General features: G+C 40.9%; 1 protein-coding gene across 1 annotated transcript; it reads left to right on the top strand.

Annotated features, from left to right (window-relative positions):
- The first annotated feature begins 133 nt into the window (after positions 1 to 133).
- On the top strand, positions 134 to 8,180 carry LOC108668843. Its single transcript, XM_018156097.2, has 7 exons — positions 134 to 209; positions 3,035 to 3,298; positions 5,632 to 5,784; positions 6,179 to 6,297; positions 6,484 to 6,628; positions 6,901 to 7,118; positions 7,971 to 8,180. Exons 2-7 carry the CDS (start codon positions 3,040 to 3,042, stop codon positions 8,178 to 8,180), a joined length of 1,104 nt encoding a protein of 367 aa, XP_018011586.2. The 5' UTR covers positions 134 to 209; positions 3,035 to 3,039.
- Positions 8,181 to 11,433: the final 3,253 nt, after the last annotated feature.

Consider the following 11,433-nt stretch of genomic DNA (forward strand, 5'->3'; position numbering starts at 1 on the left):
GATTCCGACAGGAGTGTCGGCATAGAAATGGAACCGCTAGAAATAATTGTTGCCAGTACCACGGGCGGTGCGGTTGCCGAGCGGCGGTATATAAAGGGTGGGCAGCAGCGGCGCTGTGGCATATTATCTTTAACGCTCGTGGCGCGCGTGTGAAGTGTGTCGCTGCCGACAATATCCTACGAAGTCCTGCTCTGCTCAACGCTTAACATGTACGGCAGGTTTTATTCGTTTCAAATACTTGCTGGGTAAAATGAATAGTTTTAAATAACGGCACTGTTGGTAATAATACTAATTAGTTCAACACACATGTTTGTTCAACCTTAAAATAGGATGACTTTTTCGAAAAAACATCGGTGTTGAGTTATGATGAAAATCTTCAGTCGATAAAACATATCCTTTTCGATCGAGATAAAGACAAAGTAATGTTGAATATTTATTAGTGTCATGTAGGTTTTAATATTTAGTTTAAGATAGCAAAATAATCTTGTTTAAACACATGTGGTTAATGACGAGAGAATTCATTGATTTCCATTTTCAGGGTCGAACAATATTCTTCAGATAACGTTGGTTGATCAAAATGCAGGTTCAACCCTATACCGCCGTATGTCACTCCTCCGGGAATATACAATTATACGTAAACTATAGAGTGTAGCAACCTGAGGACGTTTGTACACAACAGAGAACATTTTAAAGTTGTACGTAGCAGCAACCATCAGTGCGTCATTTTACGCTCACTAGAACGTATCCTTTTTGGGAAGTAGCAAGTAGACTTGTGAAAATATTTATTAACGACGTTGCGAATGTTACAACATTCATTTTCAAGTAATAGGAAGCATTGAATGCAAAAATTTTAGTGGAAATAAGAACATGATATATGTAAATAATATACAACACGAAAATTTGGAATTGAGAAAATAACTCCGAAACAATCTCGAAGTTCAGAAAATCCGGTAGTCGTGAGATGGATAGCTGGAGTCCAATGCGTAGAGATGAGGGTATCAGCTATCATCGGTCGGATGATGTCGGGCCAATCCATCAAGAAGATGCTGGTGGGTTCCTCCAGCACAGTGGGAGTGACAGTCACGTTGTTAAGGGCTCATTTTCAACACAGCCTGTTGAATTCGTTGCGGATATAGGGATGAAGTTGCTCGATTTTAATGCTTTGAGACCTGGTGTGGTTGCTAACTTGTTTCAGGGGGCAGGATTAATCTCTGCTCATGTCGTTATAGCTTCTCCAATTGCTCCATTTTATGTCATCTGAAGAATATTGTTCGATCCTGAAAATGTAAATAAACTAATTCTCTGGTCTTTAACCACATGTGTTTTGATATTCGTACACTCACAAACGTAAGATGATGAGTCCATTTAAAAAACAATTTGATTAAATTAGCTTGAATGCTACTAAAAACTCCTCGATCCACTGTGAATGAAATGCTACATCGCTTGCACGAATAAATCCTTCCACTAGAGACAATGAGTTGAACTGATGATGTCCTACGAAGCATTAGTCAGCACGCAGCCGTCCATCGTTGGTCCACACCGCTTCTCAACAGTGCATGAGACACGAGATCCTAGAGGCTAGAAATGCCTGCTACATTCTCCACACCAGCCCTCAATCTACAACAAAGAAGGCTAATTTGCACAGACTTTAATATGCAATTATTATCAAATAAGTTCTATACAATTCAAATCGCGAGACAGTCTCTTCCAGCAACGACAATGCCGGGGAAGTTTCCCGAGTTGAGACGCCTGCATGAGATAGTCATGGAAGATCGGTCGTCGTCTCGCTGGTTAACTTTAATTACTGGCTCCGTAACTTCCGTCTGCGTTACTTCTACTGGTCTATAATGTTGTGCCAGGACTTTAGAAGCTTTCCGGATGTCTTAATGAGATTGTTTTCTTTGATAAATTGTAGTTTTGATGTGTAAGATGGATGAACGTAGCACTCAGCGAGACCTCATTCCTGCTTAGCCATCGTCCAGATGTTCTAAGGCTCTAAGCGATACGAGCTTCTGTATCGCCCAATGATTTCGGTGCAGCTGTGGTCCGACTGTTTTCTTAGTTTCAAGTGATCCGGAAACTTGCTTGATATGTTGAGAGCAGCCTTTCGTAAGCAAAGATGAGGAGTAACGTCTTCCGCTTTTTCTTTTATTAGTATGATTTCCCTTTTGACAAAGTGCTAAATTTCTCAAAAAATATATTTAGCGTGCAAAATTGTCGAAAAACATAATTCCCGTTTCGCCCGTACGGAAGTGGTTAGGTTCAGCAGGACATCCATCTTTGCTTGCGAACTCGCCAGCAACTGGGAGCTCCCTCCAACAGCCATAGTTGGCTGCTCTCAACAAGAAACGCAGTGACAAACGCGGATCGTGTTTTGTAGGGCAGTTAAATTGTGTCATAAAGTAGGAGACGGCCCCTCATATTTGATAGGCTCGTTTTCTCAATCATTTCCTCATAATAAGTTGCAGATTAGATTAGGTAGAATTTACGGCGTATTGATGGAAGAGGTTAAGTAAAGCTTACGGCGTATTGACGGGAAAGGTTAGGTGAAGCATACGGCGTTTCGATGGTGAATGTTTGGTAAGGCTTCCGGCGTATTGATGGTAAAGATTAGGTAAAGCTTACGACGTGATGGTGACCTAGGTAAGGTACATATAGCTCACGTCTCGGACTGTTCTTTTCAGTATTTTGTAAGAAATTTTCTGTACAATGCAAATTTCGGCACGTTTCGTCATATAACTCACGAATGAAGGCGAAATTGAAAAAAAAATGTCACGAGCTTGACATCACCGTCAAGCCATATTGAATACGTGTACCAAATTTCATCGAGCTACGTTCAGCACTTTGGGAGATATTCGATGTACACTGAATCTGGAGTCCGGCCGCAGGTCCGGCCGTAAATTTATCCGAGACGTGTATAGCTCCTGGATGTTGATGTTTGGGACTCGTTACACATAACTGCGTGTTATTGGTTAAGGTTTGGTGGAGGGTACCGAGTCATTCAAGTAATTCTTGTGTGAATTTTTCCCGACAGCCAGCATGCGCCACGCACACGTGTTCACGGCGGTCACGTGTCTCCTCATGACACGCACCGTGTCCGGGGTCCCTCAAGGACACGGTATCCTCACTGACGTTCCCGATACCGAAAGCGTTCGAGATTCAACGAAATATTTCCCTTCGTCAGCAGACCACTCATCCTCGTCAGCAGATAATTTCCCCTTGTCAACGGACCATTTCTCCTCATCAACGGACTCCGCCCTCGCCGTGTCGAATTCGAGCAAGAGCAGAGATGGCAAACGTGAGTATGGAATGAAAAAATTTCAAATCACCCAAAACTAATATAATAGAAATACGTTTACATAGTTTAATGTTGTCATTAATTTTTCCAATTATTTTTAATCTCCTACCTTTTTTATTGATTTTATCTATCACGAATGTATGAATGCGAGAAATTAAATCCGTTCAGAGTGGAAAGGACCATCGTCAAACATTAATGGAGAATCCCTACCCATGGAACAAATAGCAACTGGTAATTCAACAACAATCGTCAACTTGAACGGCTTACTTTCGATTTACCTCATTATTATACGGTTAATTAAAAGAGGGTAAGCTTGTGTTGTTTCACCCCTGTCTCAATTAGGACATTAAATGAGAAATGAGTTCAATAATATTTACTTCTCATTGTCCGTCCTTATTTCCATCAGCACCTTATAGAAGCCTATAGGTTAACCTTAAACTTCTGGGTAAAGCGCCGCGGATGCAAGTGGCGTTTTAACTTTTGCTAAAAGCTGACGGAAAATTCAGCAAAAATACAAATCTCTAACGGCTTTCAGGAATCGATGGGGTAACTCTCTTGCAATGTTGCTTGTTCGAGTCTCGATAATGTGACAAATTAGGAAATTGAAGACAATTATTACTTTAATTGAATTGTTTTGCCCCTAATCGTGAGTGTCGTCCTAGCGCATCATAACTCCGCTCACGATTACCAGGATAATTAAATTAAATACAGTAAATAATTCACAGTAGACGTTCATTCATTTATACGGTTATTTTTCATGCACTGTACGCAGCGCAAGCTATCGCTGCCATCTTGATTTCTCGCTGCATCGCCGCACGTCTCGAGAGGTCAGACGTGCTCCACTTGATTGATGGCTTAGAGATCCGTCCTGTTCATGGGTACATCATATATAGGGTTGGTGTGCGTTGACCCAGTTCTTAGAGAATTCTCGGCGTATTTGTGGGGTCGACGACCCGCTGCCGCTGACCATGTCCTAGAAAGTCCCGCGTGCAGTAGGACGCCGGCGCTGATCAGATCCTAGAAAGTCCCGTTGGCGGGTCCAGGAGAAAGCGATGAGGCAGGTCGCAGGTTGGGGCCACCGCGGGTTGCCGCAGCTTCCTTCACGCGCTGCACAGAGAAACGAAGAAATGAATTATCGGTTTAAAAATTATTTTAAATAACAGAACATCAGTCATTAGGAGGCCTAATATTGATAGTTACGAGTGCAAGGTTATTTTACGTGGTGTTTCTATTATAAAAGTGGGTATACAAAAATTGTATTGGTGGAGAACATTGGGAAAATGTAAGCTTCTTATTGCTCGAAAATGGAAAAAGGTTTTTTGTCGAGAGCGAAAACAATTAGTGGTTTCATGGAAAGGCATTTTTTTTTAATTTTCTGGCATAAAATATTTGGTCGAATGTAGCAGAAACTTAAAAATTGGCAAAATAAATACTTTTGGGAAAAAGCTTTAGGTGGAAGGCTTACGGACAAAGCTGATGCATATCGCAATGCACTCGACGATTAATATTACATTTTTACTCGATGGCTAATTTAACACTCAGATTAATTCGAGGTTACATTGCCTAAGTCGAGATACTATTTTTGCTTTTGTATGCATCATCCTCACCCATGCAGTTAGGTCAAAAGGACATGTCAGAGCTACGTTCGCTATTTTTTCGTGCTCATGGTAAGAAAGTGTGTCATCGTTTGGACAATATATGACCAATTCTTTTGTCTGACTTTTGAGTGAAATTTAACAACGAGTGCTTGGCCTTCTTACAATTCTAAATTAGAAGCCCCTCTACGAATTTCATCTTCTTATTAGATTTACTTTAAGGAGATCGGAAAATCGTACTGTTTAAGGGTGATTTGTTTTGTTGATAATCCGTACAAAATTGAGTATATAGTAGTTATTGATTGCTTTTATAACCAATTAGTGGCAACCAATTTTGACGTGGCGTAATAAAAAATGTGTGATTTATCGAAGCAACTTTTCCTGCTACTGATCTTTGGAGTAAGACATATAAATAAATAATATTGTCTATCTCGGCTCTGTGCTCCCATTAAAATTTCTTTGATAATTTTTTTAACGGTCTTAGCCGATGGCATACCCATGAGCCATCTAAGCAATGCTGATGGCGCAGTCAAGTTACCCAAAAAAAAACGGCCGTGCAGATGCAGGTCATGCCATCGATGCACTGTGGCGGAACCCCAACAATGGTTTGCCGCTATTCACCAGCAATATAGCATTCATGCTACACTAATATGTTTATCGTAATGATCTGTTATGCAACGTGTAATAATGTGGTTCAATGCCACGTATTTCAGCTGCTTGTCGCCGTTCTGTTCGCAGTTTTTCCGGTGGTGAAGATCGTGACGTTCGATAACGGGCCCTGTAACGCCACCAACGGGCAAATGGGCACGTGTTACAGCGAGCAAGAGTGTGTCAAGATGGGCGGTGTCAACGGCGGCTCTTGTGCCAACTCCTACGGCACCTGTTGTGTCAGTGAGTCAACTGCCTGTTAGGGTATGTCAACTCTGTGCAATGACCGTGTGAACTAAAGATATGGCATTTAAGAAACCTTTACGGGAGCATCGAGTGTTAAGATCTGTCACCTGTCAGAGCGTTTGAACTATCTAACTCCCTGTTAGGATCTGTCACCTGTCAGGGCGTTTGAACTCCCTGTTAGGATCTGTCACCTGTCAGGGCGTTTGAACTCCCTAGCTGTTATGGCGTTATGAATTCACTAATGATTCGTCGATATTGATACACGTTTTATTGACTCCACGCTATTCCTGAAACAGCGATCTCCTAATTAAAGACACTGTCAGCAAACACATTCAAATTTAATTATACAACAAGCACTTAGAATATCATAATGCATCAATCTTGCCTGCAGTGAGAGCAACCTGCAACTCTGTGATCGTTAGCAACAACACCTACTGGAGTAACCCGGGCTACCCAAGCTCATACTCCTCGCACGGGGGGTGCATGTCCACGATCAACCCGCCCCCCGGGGTGAGTGGTGTCATACCCTTGCACATGTTTTAGTTAAGTGTCTTAAATAACTGCAGAAACCATTTTAAAGGGTGAGTAATAACGTACCGGTATTTACGCATTGCTTTGGTAATGTCCTGTCGTTTGTCTAGTAGAGTCTTGCAAAAATATTAATGGCAGCTCTGACAAGAGCTGACGTGTTTACAGACGTGTCAGATCCTGCTGACGTTCATCGTCTTCGACATCGTGGGTCCCGTTGGCGGAGACTGCAACAACGACTCCTTCATCTTCGTGGGGGGCAACCCGGGGCTGCAGATCCCCATCTTGTGCGGGCACAACGGAGGGCAACACTGTAAGAAAATTGCTGCTTGTCAATTGCTCTTAGCATACCTGGCAGGTAAAACGGAGTATAAACTGTGATTGTATTGCTGCTTGTCACTCAACTAATCTCGCTAGCAAAACTGAGTGAAATTTCATGTGCAAATAAAGAAATTTGTAGGTATACGAGAAGTAATTACTACCGCCAGGTAGTTTGCTATAGTAAGATTACGAAGGCATTCAGTGGACTTTAACCAGCTAATGCAAGCAGGCAGTTGGCTCTAACAAACTATCGGTTTGGTGCAGACTACGTGGATGTGGACGCGTCGAAACCTCCCTACCAACTGATCATGTCGATGTCCGGCATCAGCTACCCCCGCCTCTGGAACATCAAGATCACTTTCTTCACCCTGAACAGCCCTAGCAAGGCACCCGCCAGATGCCTGCAGTACTTCACAACACAGACGGGTTTGGTGTCTTCCTTCAACCACGTCGGCGCCAGCGCACAGATGATTAATGACCACGTAAACACCGAGGCTTCTCGTTTAGTGTTTACTCAAAAAACCTAATTTATTCGTGAGAAATTATTTTTTCAAGTAACCTTGACTAAAAGTTATGTAAACGAGATAAATCTCACGGACTTTGTTGTAATGATAGTCCTGAAAGTAATTCTATTTACGGCCTCTGAGCAATTGAATCATAGCCGAGTTGATTTAGTCTTAGTTTGAAAAATTAGCATGAACATTTGGGTAGATAAGGATGAAGTCATTGCTTGTGCCACCAATTGTGCGTTTGAATGCAGATCCCGATAGAAAACATAATATTTTAGGATCCATAAAAATATAGAATCCTACCATACGTATTGTGGAAGACGACTAAACAAATAGAATTTATCAATCGAAGTCCTGAAATAATCGCACCCGAGGTTGTAGCGTGCCGCTTAGGATCCGTAAGACTAGGTTTAGTAAAATGTTAAATTTATGACACCGGCGCTTGGAGACGAATTCTTTGCTGAAAGTGAGATTGCGGAGTGATTAAAACAAATTCTATAATTTATACTCGTGAAATCGTGATTTTTGAACTGGTACTTCTTTTACATGTATCGAGTGTCGTGATTCAATGATTGGTAGAAATAAACTAAATCTTAAGAAAAAAATCTTAGGAGTTTCTTAGTCAGTCAGTCTAATTTTATAGATTCAGATGATTATTCGCAACGCTTTCATGATTTCATGCGGGATATTCATTTATGATAGTTCGATAAATCAACTGCAGATACCTATGATAAAAATTTGAAACCATTTTACCGAAGTGGGTTTAACGGTTCAATTGGATAATCACACGAGAAAAAATATATGTTCCCAATTATCACCTGGCAGAACTACGCGATATGCTTCGGCTGCATCCCCTCCTACTGCGCCGTGAGCGTCAACTTCGCGCCCCTGGACCTGGGCCACGTGGGGGCCGCGTGTGGACACGACTACGTGGCGTCCGGAGCTGAGAAGTACTGCGGCCAGTACACCTCATCGTCTATGGTAGGTGACGTGATGGTACTGTGGCCAGTACACGTCCCTCATCGTCTATGGTAGGTGACGTGGTGGTACTGCGGCCAGTACTCGTCCCTCATCGTCTATGGTAGGTGACGTGGTGGTACTGCGGCCAGTACACGTCCCTCATCGTCTATGGTAGTTTCAATAAAAATTACGTCACTCGAGAAAAATAATCAAATTCAAGACACGCCTGAAGTAAGCTTTCAATCTTTCGCTTGGGAAAAAAAGTAATAATAATAGAAGACAATTGCGATACTTCGCTGACAATATTTTTTCCGGTTTATGCATTTAGATGACTGACACACAATCTTGATTATGTCCCATAACTAAAAGTGTGACTGATATGATTCTCATTTTGCAAAATTTAGTCTGGAGTAAACTATTATTTAATTTGAATTGGGATTTTATCTACATAAATGATAAATATAATTACAATAAATGCAATTATATACGGATTCCAACAGAAGTTCTCTAAAGTGCTCATCAGTTCACCCAATTGTCCCCGTTAACTTCCATGACTCCCATTATACGTCAAATGCCCCCTAACCTCCGTACGTCAAATGCCCCCTAACCTCCGCACGTCAAATGCCCCCCTAACCCCTGCACGTCAAATGCCCCCTAACCCCCGTACGTCAAATGCCCCCTAACTCCCGTACGTCAAATGCCCCCTAACCCCTGCACGTCTAATGCCCCCCCTANTAACCCGCCATGTCGTCCCAGTTAACGCGACAGGCCCCCTCATCCTGTGGGTGCGGTCAGACGCCAACAACGACAACTTGGAGAAAGGCTTCGTGGGAAACTTCCTCAGGATTCCCTGCTGATCAAAGAAGCCTTTTAGTGATCCGCTTTCTTCTATGAGCCATTTTAATGCACTTGTTCACCTGTAAAAATTATCATTCCAGTGCAGAGTCGTGGAAATTTTTCACATTTTTTGAAATTGTCCTGGGTATTTGTCGAAATTTATTTATTTATTTTAAATACAGGGAATTAAACAGATTTTGGATAAACCTACGGAAGAAAAGCATAGCGGACCAAGCGAATATTATTATCAGCGGCTCTTGATGGGATGGCATTCTTCAGTGCATATGTATTGATATGTATTACATATTAATACATATGAGTGGCATATGTATTGATTATATACATATGTATGTTTGGAGGGTTTCAGTATAAAAGAATGATGTTTGTGCAGCAGTTGGCATTTTCCATCGAAGATCTACTTTGAACAAAGAATTAAAGCGTTGGTTGAAACGCATGTTGAATCCGTGTGAGTGAGGCTGTACTGAATCAATCAACAAATAATTATAATCAATGATACTCAATCGTCAATCCCAGGTGACATATACAGTAACACTGTAACAGGCTGCATGGCTGCGTTAGACGTTATGAGTCAATGTTAAATAGAACTGGAGGTGATGCAAAGGTCGCTATTTATGAATTAGAAATAGATATATTTCCTCTAAAATGGTTGTTGTTTTCTAGTTTATGTGTTATGATGTTCTTTGAGTTGGGAAGAAAATTGACGAATTTATGTGGAACCTGAAATATTTTAGTTTCTCCTGACAATATTTTCTTCAAGAAAGTTTCTACAGTTCTCGATTCGTAATTCACAGGTAAACAGTGCAATATTTATAAAACCTCAATTATTGTTTAATTAAAACGTATAGAGATGAAAATTAGCTAAATTATCTCGTTAAATGTTGATTATCGTTTATATGTCCTGCCTGGAGTTCAATAAAACTATTATCATAGGTTCGGTTTGCATTTGTAATTGAGGCTAATTCTAAATAACTTATTTATTTATTTTAAATTTAAGGTAATTTATAATTAAATATAATTTATTTTCCATACAAAATGAAATGGCGCATAAATCGCTGCTTCCGCCAAGCTCAAAGAAATGTAAAATCAATTCTTGTTGTTCATTAAAATTGTTAACATTATTATGACAGCTTTGACGCCTTCTTATTGTCTTGACATTACGAAATTATTTATGATCTATTACACTGATGACACTGGTGCCTTACAATGATACTGTCACACTGGCGAACTACAATGATACTGTCACACTGGCGACTTACAATGATACTGCCAACACAGGCGACTTACAATGATACTGTCAACACTGGCGACTTACAATGATACTGTCAACACTGGCGACTTATAATGATACTGTCGACACTGGCGACTTACAATGATACTGGCGACATACACTAACGTTGGCGAACAACACGCAGTTGACGGCAGTTTCGCTCATTGTTTACCTGTCCTCATTTAATCTGAATCATATCAAATCACTAAAGCAATACAGATTTTTGTTTGGTAAATTGTAAAAAAATATAAGTAAATTATAAAATTATGTTATGTGCGTTTTGTATAACTTATTTTTCCTCGGCACAAGTTAGGCAAGTTTCTCGGCACAAGATAGACAAGACTCGGCGAGAGACGACCCAACTTCAAACTAAGCTTCATATTCTTTGTCCTGACCATGTTCGCACGAGGCTATAATAGCCTGTGTAGTTAAGGGCTCAAAATCACGGGAGCCGTGAATCCTTATTATGAAGCAGGGGCCGTGTTCACAAAAATTAATTGTCCGGTGTCAATCGATCTTAACATGGCCGCCTGATGACATATAATTATGAATTTGAACCTCGTCGGCTAATCACTGACGGCTTACCAAGCTAAACTCACCAATCATTGACGTGAAATCAGCCGCTACATGTACCTAGGCCGCTACATGTACCTAGGTCGCTACAAGCTACATGTACCTAGGCCGCTACATGTACCTAGGCCGCTACATGTACCTAGGCCGCTACATGTACCTAGGCCGCTACATGTACCTAGGCCGCTACGCGTACTAAATGAGGACGCTATGCGCACCTATAGGCCGCTATGTTTATCTAGGCCGATACGTGTCCCTAGGCCGCTACATGTACGTATAGTTTGAATCGAAAACTAAGCAAAGTAAAAATTTGTGTCGATTCCTACGGCGGAGTCTGCCTATTAATTAGATATATTTTAAATTCAATGCAGATACGTTCTTAACTGAGGGACTTGTGAGCTGTTCAGTGGAGCAATTTATTGTTATAATCGAAAATAAAGTGACGTTAAAAACCTATAATAATTCCTCTCGCTACGCATTTCTTAGAATAATTTAGGAGTTCAATTTCACTCTGGCCTTTCAAATTTGCTAGATGAGTAATAAGGATGCCATTTTACATAATAATATACCTGAAACATTGTAAATAATTTTGACCAGATAATCTCCAAAACAATTCATTATTGTAATTACATA

Source organism: Hyalella azteca, unplaced genomic scaffold (assembly GCF_000764305.2).
Source record: "Hyalella azteca isolate HAZT.00-mixed unplaced genomic scaffold, Hazt_2.0.2 contig3514, whole genome shotgun sequence".
In the NCBI taxonomy this organism is placed as follows: domain Eukaryota; kingdom Metazoa; phylum Arthropoda; class Malacostraca; order Amphipoda; family Hyalellidae; genus Hyalella; species Hyalella azteca.